General features: G+C 44.0%; 1 protein-coding gene across 3 annotated transcripts in view; it reads left to right on the forward strand.

Annotated features, from left to right (window-relative positions):
• NFATC2 (nuclear factor of activated T cells 2) overlaps positions 1-16750 on the forward strand; it is a 393751-nt gene that overhangs the window by 248851 nt on the left and 128150 nt on the right. For all 3 annotated transcript variants that reach the window (XM_069243636.1, XM_069243634.1, XM_069243633.1), the window contains exon 6: positions 14575-14715. In XM_069243636.1, the coding sequence (XP_069099737.1) occupies positions 14575-14715 (141 nt within the window). The remainder of the gene's footprint in view (positions 1-14574; positions 14716-16750) is intronic.

Genomic DNA, 16750 nt, shown 5'->3' on the forward strand with positions numbered 1-16750 from the left:
CCCAGCGGAAAACCCCTGCAGCGGAAGACCAGAAGACGACAACTGCCTTGGCTCCAGAAACTCACCGGCCTGTCTCCTGCCTTCCAAAGATCCTGCTCCAGCGACGCCTTCCAAAGGGACCAGCGACCTCGACATCCTCTGAGGACTGCCCCTGCTTCGAAAAGACAAGAAACTCCCGAGGACAGCGGACCTGCTCCAAGAAAAGCTGCAACTTTGTTTCCAGCAGCTTTAAAGAACCCTGCAAGCTCCCCGCAAGAAGCGTGAGACTTGCAACACTGCACCCGGCGACCCCGACTCGGCTGGTGGCGATCCAACACCTCAGGAGGGACCCCAGGACTACTCTAAGACTGTGAGTACAAAAACCTGTCCCCCCTGAGCCCCCACAGCGCCGCCTGCAGAGGGAATCCCGAGGCTTCCCCTGACCGCGACTCTTTGAACCTAAAGTCCCGACGCCTGGGAGAGACCCTGCACCCGCAGCCCCCAGGACCTGAAGGACCGGACTTTCACTGGAGAAGTGACCCCCAGGAGTCCCTCTCCCTTGCCCAAGTGGAGGTTTCCCCGAGGAATCCCCCCCTTGCCTGCCTGCAGCGCTGAAGAGATCCCGAGATCTCTCATAGACTAACATTGAAAACCCGACGCTTGCTTCTACACTGCACCCGGCCGCCCCCGCGCTGCTGAGGGTGAAATTTCTGTGTGGACTTGTGTCCCCCCCGGTGCCCTACAAAACCCCCCTGGTCTGCCCTCCGAAGACGCGGGTACTTACCTGCAAGCAGACCGGAACCGGGGCACCCCCTTCTCTCCATTCTAGCCTATGTGTTTTGGGCACCACTGGGAACTCTGCACCTGACCGGCCCTGAGCTGCTGGTGTGGTGACTTTGGGGTTGCTCTGAACCCCCAACGGTGGGCTACCTTGGACCAAGAACTAAGCCCTGTAAGTGTCTTACTTACCTGGTTAACCTAACAAATACTTACCTCCCCTAGGAACTGTGAAAATTGCACTGTGTCCACTTTTAAAACAGCTATTTGTGAATAACTTGAAAAGTATACATGCAATTTTGATGATTTGAAGTTCCTAAAGTACTTACCTGCAATACCTTTCGAATGAGATATTACATGTAGAATTTGAACCTGTGGTTCTTAAAATAAACTAAGAAAAGATATTTTTCTATACAAAAACCTATTGGCTGGATTTGTCTCTGAGTGTGTGTACCTCATTTATTGTCTATGTGTATGTACAACAAATGCTTAACACTACTCCTTGGATAAGCCTACTGCTCGACCACACTACCACAAAATAGAGCATTAGTATTATCTATTTTTACCACTATTTTACCTCTAAGGGGAACCCTTGGACTCTGTGCATGCTATTCCTTACTTTGAAATAGCACATACAGAGCCAACTTCCTACAATGATGGAGTACTGTTAATTGGAATATGACCCTTCCTTGCAGCCAAGGTAAGTAAAACATGATTTTAAATGTATGTTGTGTGCGTGGTTGTGGGTCAAAATGTGTTATGTGAGAGAGCGTGTGTGTCTGTGTTGGTATGTGTATGTGTGTGGGTGGAAGAAAAAGTCAAATATCGTGTGTTGGCACCTCCGCTGCCCCTGGCATTTTGGTGAATCGATGTCCATGAAACCTCCCAAAATCCTGGAAGGAACGGAAGGCTCTCTCCCTCACTATGTACAGCCTGTAGTACACTTTCCCATAATGGTATCATAGCACTCGCGCCAGTCGTCAGCATTACACCTAGATATAAATACATGTACATGTACGAGGGAAATCACTGACAATACCTACATGGTCGCCAATGACACGCAGTTTGTAGTTTCTTGAATGCATGTCATATGTTGCAATCTGTACCAATATAAGAAAAAAACCAAAGATAATCATTCCTTCGGTGACAAAGCACAATCAAGACCTGGTGAACTACTATGTAAAGATTGAACTGTTTTAAAAAACGAACCAATGCTTTTTTGCACTGTTAAAGTTGCGCGCACAAGGCCGTGTAGCAAGTATGTTTTTCTCCAACCCTTATTGCACATTTGTTTTTGTCTTTTTTAAAAAGGTTATTATTGAGGAAAGCGTTTTGAACTCTCTACAAAAACATTTGAAAAACATTCGCCTGTGAATTATTTGCCATGACTCTTGCAGTGTTACTGAATTCCTGAAAACTGTTGTTTTAAAAAGGGGCAAACATCTTTTTGTGCTATTTCCAGTTTTACAATAAATGAATTAGCAGGTTTTTAAGTGTCAACGTTATTGTTATCTAAATTAGTGATTCTCACTTTATTGTTCTCTGGAGACTGAAAGGCTGGGTGGACTTGTAAATCTTTATTAAGATATGTAAACATGGGCCAAACACAGATGCCTGTGACAGATGCATCATTCAAATTAGCCAATAACACCTGTGCTGCCAATTTGGGGTAGTTTGCACTTAGGCCCTCATAACTTTTTGTCCACATAAGATACCCATGCCAAATTGGCATCCTTTTTTTCCAACATCCTAGGGATTCTAGACGTACCCAGAGTTTCTGAGTTCCCCTGGAGGAGACTAAAAAATTAGCCACAATACAGCTAAAATTTCATTTTTTTAAAAAAACAAATGCGAAGAAAGCTTTTTTTTTTTTTCTCTCTGAAAATGGCATTGTTAGAAATGGGGTATTTGATTGACAGTCAGGTTACCCCCTGTTCAAGCAAGGAACCTCACTCTAGTCAGGGTAATAGAGAATCACCCTCAGCTAACCCTTGCTTACCTCCTTGGTAGCTTGGCAGAGCAGGAGGCTTAACTTCAGAGTGCTAGGTGTAAAGTATTTGTACCAACACACACAGTAACTTAATGAAAACACTACAAAATGGCACAACACCAGTTTAGAACATTAGGAAATATTTATCTAAACAAAACAATAAAAATCCGACACACACAAGTCAAGTTATGAATTTTTAAAGATTAAACTCAAAAATAGCACTTAGAAACACAAAATGCTTCAATGAGGAGTTAACACGGCGTCGTGATGGAGTCGTTCCCAACAAGTCGACACCAGCGGCGCCGGACACGGAGTCGCGTAAGACCCCCGAGTACAGTACCATTGGTGAAAAGTGAAAACAAGTCGATGCACGAAGACGGGGATCGCGGCGTCTGTGCGAAACGTTGAATCCGCGCACTTCGAGCGGCATTGGTCAGGACATGGTGTGGCGACTTCCACGGAATCGTGGACTTCAGCGGGGCTGCAGCGGCAGCGGGCCTGCGAAGGTCGTCGCGTTCCAGCGAAGATCACAGAGTCGGTTGCAGGCGGCGTCACCGGATTCAGCAGCGGCGTCGGTCCGAAGTCGTCCGAAGTCGATTTCCTTGGATTTCCACCAGCTTTCCATTCAAGGGCCCAGGGACTGGATAGGGCACCACATGTCAGAGCAGGAGTCTCTCCAGAGACTCCAGGTGCTGGCAGAGAGAAGTCTTTGCTGTCTCTGAGACTTCAAACAACAGGAGGTACGCTCTAAATCAAGCCCTTGGAGATTTTTTCACAAGATGGGAGGCACACAAAGTCTAGTCTTTGCCTTCTTACTCTGGCAGAAGCAGAAACTGCAGGATAGCTCCACAAAGCACAGTCACAGGCATTGCAGCACTTCTCCTCAGCTCTTCAGCTCTTCTCCAGGCAGAGGTTCCTCATGATGTCCAGAAGTGATCTAAAGTCTGTGGTTTTGGGTCCCCTTCGTATACCCAACTTCTCCTTTGAAGTAGACCTACTTCAAAGTAAAGTCTCTTTTGAATGTGAAATCCTGCCTTGCCCAGGCCAGGCCCCAGACACTCACCAGGGCATCAGAGACTGCCTTGTGTGAGGGCAGGCACAGCCCTTTCAGGTGTAAGTCACCACTCCTCCCCTCCCTCCTAGCACAGATGGCTCATCAGGAAATGCAGACTACACCCCAGCTCCTTTTGTGTCACTGTCTAGTGTGAGGTGCAACCAGCCCAACTGTCAAACTGACCCAGACAGGGAATCCACAAAGGCAGAATCACAGAAATGGTATAAGCAAGAAAATGCTCACTTTCTAAAAGTGGAATTTTCAAACGCACAATCTCAAAATCAACTTTACTGAAAGATGTATTTTTAAATTGTGAGCTCAGAGACCCCAAACTCCACATGTCCATCCGCTCCCAAAGGGAATCTACACTTTAATCAGATTTAAAGGTAGCCCCCATGTTATCCTATGAGAGGCTTGCAACAGTGAAAAACGAATTTGGCACTATTTCACTGTCAGGACATATAAAACACATTTCTGTATGTCCAACCTTAACCATACACTGCACCCTGCCCTTGGGGCTACCTAGGGCCTACCTTAGGGGTGCCTTACATGTAAGAACAGGGAAGGTTTAGGCCTGGCAAGTGGGTACACTTGCCAAGTCGAATTTACAGTTAAAACTGCACACACAGGGGGTCATTCTGACCCTGGCGGTAATTACCGCCATGGCGGAGGTCGGCGGTAGCACCGCCAACAGGCTGGCGGTGCACCGCTGGGCATTCTGACCGCGGCGGTTCAGCCGCGGCCAGAAACGGAAAGTCGGCGGTGTACCGCCGACTTCCCGCTGCCCTTGAGAATCCTCCATGGCGGCGGAGCGCGCTCCGCCGCCTTGGGGATTCTGACACCCCCTACCGCCATCCGGTTCCTGGCGGTTCTCCCGCCAGGAACAGGATGGCGGTAGGGGGTGCCGCGGGGCCCCTGGGGGCCCCTGCAGTGCCCATGCCAATGGCATGGCACTGCAGGTGCCCCCGTAAGAGGGCCCCATGAAGAATTTCAGTGTCTGCTTTGCAGACACTGAAATTCGCGACAGGTGCAACTGCACCCGTCGCACCTTCCCACTCCGCCGGCTCCATTCTGAGCCGGCGTCCTCGTGGGAAGGGTGTTTCCCGCTGGGCTGGCGGGCGGACTTTCGGCGGTCGCCCGCCGTCCCAGTGGGAAAGCCAGAATGACTGCCGCGGTCTTTTGACCGCGGAGCGGTCTTTCGGCGGGAACCGCTTGGCAGGCGGCGACCGCCGTCCGCCACGGTCAGAATCACCCCCACAGACACTGCAGTGGCAGGTCTGAGATATGATTACAGAGCTACTTATGTGGGTGGCACAACCATTGCTGCAGGCCCACTAGTGGCATTTGATTTACAGGCCCTGGCACCTCTAGTGCACTTTACTAGGGACTTACTAGTAAATCAAATATGCCAATAATGGATAAACCAATCAACCATACAATTTACACAGAGAGCATATGCACTTTAGCACTGGTTAGCAGTGGTAAAGTGTTCAGAGTTCAAAAGCCAACAGCAACAGTTCAGAAAAAATAGGAGGCAGGAGGGAAAAAGATTGGGGATGACCCTGCATAAGTAAAAAAGTCCAACAGGTATCAACTAAGGGTTTGTGGTGGTAAAATCACCATCTTACCAGCTTTTAGGAACAGGCAGACTTGAATCAGAAAAACACATTTTTCAACACAATTTTGGCATTTTACTGGGACTTACCCTATTTTTATTTATTTGTTGTGCTTTCAGCCTCCTCCCAGTTAGTGACAGAAATGGGTGTGAAATCAATGCTGGATCCCGGACAGCTAAAGATTTCTGAAAAGTAGACAAAATTCTGAATTCAGCAAGGGGTCATTTGTGTAGATCCCTGAAGGTTTTTCTACAGAAAGTAACAGCTAAAATAAAACAATATTGAAATTGAGGTGAAAAAAGAGCCATTTCTGTCCACGGTTTCTTCTATATCTTTTTCCAGCTATGGCAGATTTTTTAAAGGAATATACACTTACGTCTGCTGGAGTCTTCTGATTGCAGAGATATATAGGGCTTGTAGGTTCATCAAGAACCCAAGTTACCCAGAGCCAATAAAGAAGCTGCACCTTGCAATGGGTTTTCATTGTATACTGGGTATACAGCAATTCGTTTGGTGAAATATAAAGAGTGAACAATATTTATCAAGGAAACCTTTATATTTCCAAAATGGGCACAAGATAAGGTGTTGAGAAGCAGTGGTTATTTGCACATCTCTGAATTGTGGGGCCCCCATACTAGCATGTGAATTACAAGGCATTTCTCAAATAGACGTCTTTTTTACACACTGTCTTACAGTTGGAAGGAAAATATGTAGACAAAAACACAGGGCAATAACACTTGTTCTTCTACTCTGTGTTCCCCTAGGTCTTCCAATAAAAATGGTAACTCACTTGTGTGGGTAGGCCTAGTGCCAGAAACATGAAACGCAACATGGACACATCACATTTTTACATTGAAATCAGACTTGTTTTTTGGAAAGTGTCTAGCTGTGGATTTTGGCCTCTAGCTCTAGCTCAGCCGGCACATAGGGAAACCTAACAAACCTGTGCATTTTTTAAAACTAGACATCTAGGGAAATCCAGGATAGGGGGACTTGTAGGGCTCTCACTAGGTTCTGTTACCAAGAATCCTCTGCAAACTTCAAAATTTGGCAAAAAAACACTTTTTCCTCACATTTTGGTGAAAGAAAGTTCTGGAATCTGATAGGAGCCACAAATTTCCTTCAACCCAGCATTCCCCCAAGTCTTCCAATAAAATGGTACCTCACTTGTGTTGGTAGGCCTACGGCCCGTGACAGGAAACGCCCCAAAACGCAACATGGACACATAAAATGTTTACATTGACAACTGACGTGTGTTTTTTTTAGAAAGTACCTAGCTGTGGATTTTGGTCTCTAGCTCAGCCGGCACCTAGGAAAAACTACCAAACCTGTGCATTTTTTAAAACTAGACACCTAGGGGAACTTAGGATGGGGTAACTTGTGGTGCTCTTACCAGGTTCTGTTACCCAGAATCGTTTGCAAACCTCAAAATTTGACCAAAAACACACTTTTTCCTCAAATTTCAGTGATGGAAAGTTCTGGAATCTGAGAGGAGCCACAAACTTCCTTCCACCTAGCAATTTCTAAACTCTCTCGATACAAATGGTACCTCAACTGTGTGGGTAGGCCTAGTGCCCGCGACAGGAAATGCCCCAAAACACAACATGGACACATCACATGTTCCTAAAGAAAATTGACCTGTTTTTTGCAAAGTGCCTAGTTGTGTATTTTGGCCTCTAGCTCATCCGGAGCATAAGAAAACCTTGCAAACCTGGAAATTTCTGAAAACTAGACACTTAGGGGAACCCAGGATAGGGTAACCTGTAGTGCTCTCACCAGGTTGTGTTACTCAGAATCCTTAGCAAACCTCAAAATATGGCAAAAAAATACTTTTTCCTCACATTTCGGGGCTGCAGAGTTCTCGAATCTGAGGGGAGCCACAAACTTCCTTCTACCCAGCAATCCTCCACATCTCCCAACAAAAATGGTACCTCACTTGGGTGGGTGGGCCTAGTACCTGTGACAGGAAATGCCCCAAAACACTACGAGACACATCAAAATTATCAAATACAAAACTACCTGTTTTGGCGGGGGCACCTGCGTTTTTGGTCCTGGGCTCAGCAGCCATCTAGGGAAACCTACCAAACCCAGATATCTCTGAAAACTAGACACCCAAGGGAGTCCAGGGAGGTGTGACTTGTGTGGATCCCCCAGTGTTTTCTTACTCAGAATCCTCAGCAAACTTCGAATTTAGTTAAACAAATCACATTTTTCCCACATTTCTGTGTGGGATCACCTCACTGGCACAAATTTCCTACCACCCAACGTTCCTCTCAGTGTCCTGATAAAAATGATACCTCACTTGTGTAGGGGGGCCAAGTGCCTGTGACAGGGAAGAGCCAAAAACATGTCCAAATTGAGGGGGAACCAAATCGGGTCCAAAAGGGCAGTTAGAAAAAAAAAAATTTTTAGGCTGACAAGTGGGGCAGAATTTTTATCAGTATAGATGCGACAATGCTGGGTTGTAGGGATTTTGTGGATTCCTGCAGATTCTGGAAGGTTCCATCACAAAAATATTGGAAAAATGTGTGATTTCAAGCAACGTTGGAGGTTTGCAGGGCATTCTGGATAGGAAAATGGTGGGGGGGTGCATGTGAAGCACACCACCCTGGACTCACCCAGATGTTTAGTTTTCAGATATGTCTAGGTCTCGCTGATTTTTCTACATGACAACATCCCAAAGTTCAAAAAGTGCAGTCCTCACCATTCCAAGTGGGAGGATTTTGAGAGTTAGACACACCCTCACGGCCCAAATGTAAAACCAAAACCCAAGTATTCAAATGTCCTCTTGCTTGCCATTGGGATAAGATCTTTTAGTTTGTGGGGGAAGAGCTGAAAGACTGTTACCCCCTTCAGTTGGGGTGGGGGCATAAGCATGCCATAGTGGTTGGTAGCACCACCCCACAATTTTTTTTATTTTATTCCCTGGCATCTAGTAGGCTTTCTGCCCTCAACCCCGGGGAGTGGATTGGGGGTAATTGCCCCATCTGCCCACCGGTGGGCAGAACAACTTTGTCCCCATTTATTTGGGATGGGGGTATAATCACCATACCCCCTAAGGAGGTTCTCCCAATCTGTAAAAAAAAAATAACAAATCCTTTGTGCCTAATTAAAATAGGCAAATCCACCCCCAAAGGGGGGCAGAAATTGCATATATTTGCCCACCCAGGGGAGTGATCCTTGCCTCATGGGCCGCTCCCCTTTCATGAAATTGTCACAAAAAAGAATCCCTGGTGTCTAGTGGTTTAATAAAAATAGGCAGAAATGGCCTAAAATACATTTGCCCCCCCCAGGGGAGCAACCCTTGCTTAAGGGGTCGCTCCCCACCTGTAAAAAAAAGTAGAAAAATAAATGATTCCTGGTGCCTAGTGGCTTTTGTCCCCCCTAGGGTCAGATCGGCCTAATTAAAATATGCTGATCTGCCCCTAATAAAAATATGCCCACCAGGGGCGCGACCCTTGTCCAAGGGGTCACTCCCCTTCATTATTTATATGAAAAAAAATCCTCCCTACGGTCTATTGGGCATTTCTGCAGCCGAAATGCTCAGAAAGATATCAAAGGAAAGGAAAAGCCTTTCCTTTCCTTTGATGCCTCTCTGCCCACCCTCACCCCACCTCCTGATAGGAAGAGAAATGCAAGCATTTCTCTTCCGATCGCGCTGGAAGATGAGCTTCCATTGCGATAGGGGCGATCTCTGATGAGGTCACGCGCTGATGTCATCAGACATCACAGGAGGGGATCGGGGGTGTTGGGGTGGAAGGGGAAGCGATTCCCCTTGCATCCCTGCCCTTCAGCCCACAAGGGTGCGTTGGCACTCCCCCCGTAGGCCGGGTGCAGGACGAGCTGGTCTCATCCTCGCCACACGGCAACCGTGGACGAGGGCGAGACCAGCTCGTCCCAGGCACCCGAGGGGTTAAAGCCTTGCTGTGATCTAAAAAAGTGCAATTCTTTGATCCCTAGCACTTATGTAAATTGTGGATGATTTTGCTCCATTTGTTTTGTAACACTCAATGCTGGCAGCAAAAACAATGCCTGAATTAGGTCTACTACAGACAACATGCTGACGTTGATTATTATTTCTGTGGAGCGAAATAGAGAAAAGTAAATTAAGCAGCTGAAATAGTGGAAAAAACGTACATGCCTTAGCGCCCCCTAGTCAAACTCACATGCCCTAGCGCCCCCGGAGCATAACTTTTTGTGATTTAATGCCGTCTTGTAAATATGGGCCCTTCCGATGCAGTTTTCTGTGGCAGAGGGGCTTGCAATGGGTGTTGCTGTGGGCGTTCCACTGCAACACCCATTGCTTTTGATGCTGCCCCAGATTTACAATAATTTGTTAATCTTTTGCAATGCCAAAAGCATGTTCCAACAAGGAGAAACACTTTTATTTCTCATTGTTTTTGTTTTTCCTATGTGTGCTGCATTCACAGCACACATAGAAACAGCAAAACGCCATGAATGATTTGCTACTTCTATGTGTGTTGCATTCGGCAGCACACATAGAAGTACCAAATTACCATTGTAGATTGTTTATGTGCAGAAAGGGTCACCTTTCTGCACATAAACAATCATTTTTTTCAGCGCAGACACCCTTACACTATGGTGCAAGGATGCCTGCGTTGGCAGCTAAATTTAGCACCAGCGCTAAGGGAAACAAAGGGGTGCGCCATATTTGTGTAAATACTGTGGAACTCTGCATTTCAGAAATGACGCAGCACGGCGCAACCACTTTTGGCGCAGTGCTGCGCTGCACCACTTCTGTGTAAATATGCCCCTCTACGTCATGCACCATCGTAGAATTAACTAAATCTGGCCCCAGGCTCTTCAATGGAGAGAATTCCCTCAGTAGGTTTAGAGACTGACATGGTGTCTAATAATCAAGCCCTGTTGATATCGAATTCTGTAAAAATATTTATTTCCGACCTAAGACTTACAACTTGATTATGATTTGTCTGCATTTCTTAAGTATTGGATTTATTAATATCAAGTAAAGAAAGCATGTTTGCTAGCACTTCCTATGGTAGTAATGTCGTTTCTTTTAAAGAGCTGTGATCTTTTCTTCAGTTCGAAAAAGAAAATGGCCTGTTTAGAAGTCTGTGATAGAGAAATGTAAATGGGTTATGAGAATAACTATAATGGCCCATTTATTTTCTCCTTTGCACCCCATACCCCTTGGAAACAGTAGGCCTTGAAAAATGAACGAGCTCACTTCCTGCCTTTTCTTTAACATATTGCTAATTTTTTGTGCTTGGGCGTTCGAAAAAGAGCTGCACTCACTCACTGCCACTTACAAGCATGCAGTACATTATAAATTCAATGTTGCAGTTGGATGTGAAGTTCACCGCAGCTTGGATGCCAGCAGATGTGAGCACTGGTGCACATCACAAAACCAACACGCGCATCTTGGCACAAGCGCAACCCTACGTTGGGGAGCCTTGGACTGAACATCCAGTTGGAAGGGCTCCTGCTCCCTAGAGGAAGGGATTCTCTGACTGGCAGAACATCATGGATAGATTTGCTTTGCAGCTGTCTAAAACGTACTTCTATTTATGATCTTGGATTGAGAATGTGTTTTCCAGTTGTGTCGTGCCTTCAGCTTCGCTTGCATGCATCTTGGATTGCTGTAAGGCGTGAAAACTGGGGTTCCTTTAAAGAACTGGCTATTGTGATTGGCACAGGAAGTCAGTGGTTAGCATAGTTTGATTCGGACTTTATTGCCTTTTGGGGATTTCTGTTGCCAGGCAGGCCGCTGTGTGCGTAGGCTAGTAGAGCAGCTCATGCCCCTGCAGGACACTGAGGGTCATAAGAGAAGGGGCGTTCCAGAGAGTGGGGGAAGGAAAGAAATAGAAGCTTGGCAGCTGTACTGGAATATTTTAGGTGGAAAATTGATCACGGAGTCACAGATACAGGGGCCTGAGAAAGTCTGGGAGAAAAATTGCAAATGGCAGGAGTAAAATGATTTAATATTTTTACATCTGTGTCTAATTTAGAATGGTAAAACTGCTGCTGACAGACTCATGAAGTAAATCTCTGATATTCATATTAAAGATAATGGATAATTTTCTTTGACTTTTTGGGCCACCACAGATCAGGAAAAAGCACCACTTATTGCTAATAACCTGAATATTGCTAATTCACAAAATATATTTGTGCTGCTTTAAAATATTCTGAATATTCTCAAATTGCATGCCATGTGTGCAAGCACCTACACCCCAAATGCAAAATATGCAAACCTGGCCATGACAAGGGTTGTGGGAGCTTCAGCTCTCAGCACATCTGTCATTCAAAGAGGGATGCACTATAATCTGCCTCTGGTTTACCGTCTGTACCTTATGGCAGCAATGAAGAAGTGAATAGATGCTCAAGTGGAAGGCTGATGACAAATTGGGGAGAGAAATATCCCCAACTTGCATTGCAGACCCACTATTCCATCACTCATTATATATATGTGTGTGTGGTGGACGCCACTCTTACATTCAAATCTTTAACTCCATGGAGAGGCCCCCATTAAAGAACTAATGTCGACTCAGTAAAACGTTTGCTAACTATAGAAGTGGGTGCCTGCCCCTAGGGCTTACTGGTACGTAGATACAAAAATAATCATTAGGGCTTTGTCCTTTTCTTGCTTACCGCTCCAAATGTGTATCAGATTGTACAAGGTGAAGAATTCCGCCAACATCATTGCAATGGGCGTTTTGTCCTTCATCTGATGTGATGGCCTTTGCTGTTTAGATGCACCAGTGGATTTAGTAGAAAGGCATCTTGGGAGTAGTGGATCTCAATGGAACTAACCATATTAAATTGTACTAGTTTGCTTTTTTTGGAATGTTTGATGACAGAGGCTTGAGGCGTAACAGTGTAAATAGCAAGTAAACAATCTGAAGTTTTACCTTGCCCAGCTGTAGGGAATCTAGATTTTGGGTGCCAATGCCAGAATGGTATTTTGTCCTCTCAGAGCTCTCCTTATCTCTGCACAGCATCTGGTTAATACAGCAGTGCATTGAAAATCCCTTCTTATGGAAGTCACGCTCATCTGAGTGGTTCCTACATCAGCAGGGAAACACTAGTGTGTGGCTAAAAAGGGCAGCATACTTGAGCTCCTGAAGAGCATTGGGAATGTTTCCAACAGGAAAGCAAGACCCCTTTTCATTCTCTTATTTAAAATAAACTTTGCCAGGTATTCTCAATGAAAGACTGTAAATATTCAAAGTATACAGGAAGTTGCAAGACATTTGTCTTCTCAATTTTACACACCCATCATGACCCACAAATTGCTCCCAGATTGCTTTAGCTGGTTCTTCATTCTAGTTAATAAGTGTAGCACTTCTATTCTGAACTAAGTTTCCTTTTGTCTTACAACAGTTCAAACTGACATTCAGCAAGGATTAATATAACTATTATGGCACATATATGCACGACAATACCTATACTCAAAAGTTACTAGGTGTTCATCAAGTAAATTGAAGTTTCAGTGAGCTATTTAAAGAGAGGTGTGCACTGCACCTTTGATGATTCTAACCTGTCACATTAGTTTTACATTTAGTTAGGGAAAGTAATCAAGGCAGGTGATGGAGAATCCTGTATCAACAGTCTGGCTTCAGTACTTCTTTGTTTCACAGGATTCATCCCAATTCTCAACCACTTAATGCTCTTGTTACCTTTACTTACCTTCCAAATGCTATAATTTCCATTAGTGTATTGAACTTTCAAAGCATTCCCTGAAAATAAATATTTACTGTTACCTGGAAGTAGACTCTTAAACGAATCCCTCTAAAACCTTAGTTTTTTATGCTAATTTATTTCTGGGAACACCAGAACACAATATCTATAGGGAAGGTGGAGCAGGAGCGTGAGGTGCAACAAGTTAAATAGTTAAAAACTGAATATTGCTCACTCCATTATAGCACCGTAGGCGGCAGTCTTTCTTCAATAGTAGGTGTTTCCTTCCATTATGTCTCTTCCAGGGATTGAAACCTACCTACATCAAGTTGCTGTAATTCTTTACAAATGTACACCCAACTCTCGAGGAATTACACAGGAAGCCTCAAATTTAGTGTGTCAAGTATGTGCAGACCATGACCACCGCTATCAATGCTAATTATAGCCATGCCTCTGCTTGATATCGTAATTCCTCACCACACACCTTCTCAACTTGTGGTAGATGTGCCCTCCCAAACCCTTAACTCGCTCGATTATGATAAGCTGCCTTTCTTTCCTTTACTCTCACAGTGAAGTTCCCCTATAAGCCACCTACTATTAGCTGTAAGCGAAGTCCTTCCACCTTATAATCAGACTTCCTTGCCCCACATCTGTATACCACTGAGAGCCATTTTTTTCAATGTTCCACCTTCTAATTGTTCACAGTAGTCTGACACTCATCCTCCGAAAACATGTTGACTGTGTCTTCCTACCCTCATGTCTCATTGAATGTCAGATTTCCACACTCTCAAACCCCTGGAACCAGATATGAAAGATCGCTTGAAGACCCTTCTACCACCAGGTGTCAGAGTTCTTTTATCCACCAGTCTCTAGACACCTGGTGTTAGCATTGTCCCATATATATATTCTTCCATCATATTCCAGTGGAGTCGTAGTTAGTTTATATTTCATTTGGCTCATTGAAGATGCCCAGTGACCCCTCATCTACATTACAAAATCATTCTTCTTGTGAGTTAACAATTCTGCTTTATGCAAATGAAGATCTTTTTTTCTCAGTTTCCAACTGGTGTTAATCCATCCATCTAACACAAATGAGAAACAAGGGTACCTACAGTTGGAACCTTAAAATAAAGTTGCTAATACACCCAAGTTGCTCAGTTTACCTTTGAACACCAAAAGCACCTTTGAAAGAAAGAGGTAAAAAGCACTGACGTTCACCATGTCCTGATGTTAAGTTTAGAGGCTAGGGAATTGAGGATACATACACTGGATTTACATTCCTGGAAACCCGCATACCTTGCAAGGGTAAAATATCTGTAAGAGGACACTAGCACATAAGAGGGAATTTCAAACCCCATAAAATCAGAAATTTACCTCCAGTTGAGCATAATTTCCCCTACAGAATATCCATATATTTTGATAAAATATGAACTGTAGGAAATGCCTTAAAGTACTTTTTATGGTGATCACAAAATAATTCAATTGTTTCTTCTCCGCAGCACAAAGATCAGCTCATGAACTTCCAATGGTTGAAAGACAAGATATAGATAACTGTTTGGTTTATGGTGGACAACAAATGATCTTGACTGGTCAGAATTTCACATCGGAGTCCAAAGTTGTATTTACAGAAAAGACCTCAGGTAAGTCAGACCTAGAACTAATTATTTACTTCATGAATTTGTTTTTGTATAGTATGAAAACAAAGCAACTTCGAACCCTGATGCTAAGATACTGAGGAACACTGTGTATTGCAATTAGCAAGAATAAATGTACTTTAAAAATGGATGTAAAGGCTAAAGGAAAGCAGATGAACAGCACTATGTTTTATTAAAAAGTATTTATGAATTGAAATAAAAAAATCATACTTTTCCAGGATAGCCTCAGGTTGTGTACAACTCTGATGTGTTGGGTTGATACAGTGCTCCACAACAGAACTTAGCATGATATCAGCAATAGTTGTATAGAAGATGTAAAAATATTAGTGCTATGTATTTGCCTAAAATATGGTGGACTATTTAATTCAACATTTCAAAGGGTAAAACCATTTTCTTTAGTTGGAAGCATTAAAAAGATCAATTTATTTATCTACATTGTGTTCTGTATGTAGCACATCAAAAGGCTGGACACAGTGTTAAAGAACATCTTAAAGAGAATGGCATACAAATTACAGACACCCAGCAAAAACTGTATCATGAAAGCCCGAGCTTAAGTCTTTAGAAGCAGTTGTATCTTTGTTGTGTAGGTTTGGGGAATCTAGACAAAAATTTTCAGTGCAACAAAATTTATTTTATTTCAAGAGTATGGAATTCTGGGATGGATCCACTCTCCGGGACCTTTGTTGGAAACCCCTTGTGTAATGCTTGCCTTACTCTGAGGAGTGTTAATTAAAGCTGTTTTAACTGTAAGATCATATGTCTATCACACATGAACTGTGCGCCTTCTTCACAAGAGGATGTGGTCAAGCCTGACATCATCCTTAACCATTCAAATAAATACATCTGACTCAGACAGGATGATCTGTGGAGAGTGGCTTCCTAGGATATGTGATACAGTAAGAATTTTAAGTTTTTTTGTGAAGTTGCAAGCTTACACACAGGACTAAGCAAGAGTAATATTGTATAGTGGTCTAGTCAAATTATATTCTAGAGTTGTCCTGTTTACTGACATACACACACTGCTTCCCTATTTTCCTACAGATGGCTTTCGGAGTTTCTTGTATTTGTGCAAATGATTGGTCTATGTGGCTCTGTCTGCCGCTCAGACAGTGCACTGGAGACTGTGCAGTTTCTACAGCCCAGCAGTGCAACACAGCCGATTCGGAGAAACCTAAGTGTGCATGTGTGTTTGGTCGACCTAAGATGGCCGGCCAAAGACACATGTGCACTTGTGCACTCCACTCCACCTCCTCCCTCCCATGGCCCAGCCCCACCCCTCCTTTCACATGCTGGCTGAGCCAGAAGCAGAAAAATACAACAATAATGAAATATTGTTATATTTTTCTGCTGCTGGCTCTTGGCCAGTGGGACGATGCTCCTCCGCCATTGCAGAGGAGCCGCTCCTGCCTGTGTCCTAATGTCCAACAAATCTGGAAAAAGGCATAGTAAGTCTTTGCCGAATCGAAGGCTGAAAATGTCTATCATCAAAATGTTTCACTACAGAAACCAACAGAAATAGTGAATCATTATTTTTCAAACATGCTGGCTTTCATTTTGGCACAGACAATAAACCAGGGGATGTTTTTATTTTTTTTATGGAATGATATGTTGACCTATCTTTTCTGGCTTTCAAAGATGATGACCGATAATGTATTCCTTTTTTCAGTGGAGGTCCAGTTGGTTCTCAGACTCTTGTGCAAAATGTTTTTGCATGATCTAGTTTATGCCGATAGTGTCTTTATGTAGTGTCATGCAAGTACCATTTAGCTCAGTCAAAATCTAAGAGAGAAATCTGCACTTTTGTCACAACTGAAACCAGGAACTTTTAATCACACTACATTTGAGGAATTTGTTATATATTCTCGTTAAAAGAGAAGGCCTGTTGAAGGTTTTTGTGGATGCTCGGGTCAAAGATTGACGCAGGAGCTCATGCACTTCATTCTAAATATAAAAAATGCACTCAAGATGCTCCCCCATCGTTCTCCATCTAGTGGTCGGCTGTGGTAATAGCCACATCATT

This window comes from Pleurodeles waltl, chromosome 7, assembly GCF_031143425.1.
Source record: "Pleurodeles waltl isolate 20211129_DDA chromosome 7, aPleWal1.hap1.20221129, whole genome shotgun sequence".
NCBI lineage: Eukaryota > Metazoa > Chordata > Amphibia > Caudata > Salamandridae > Pleurodeles > Pleurodeles waltl.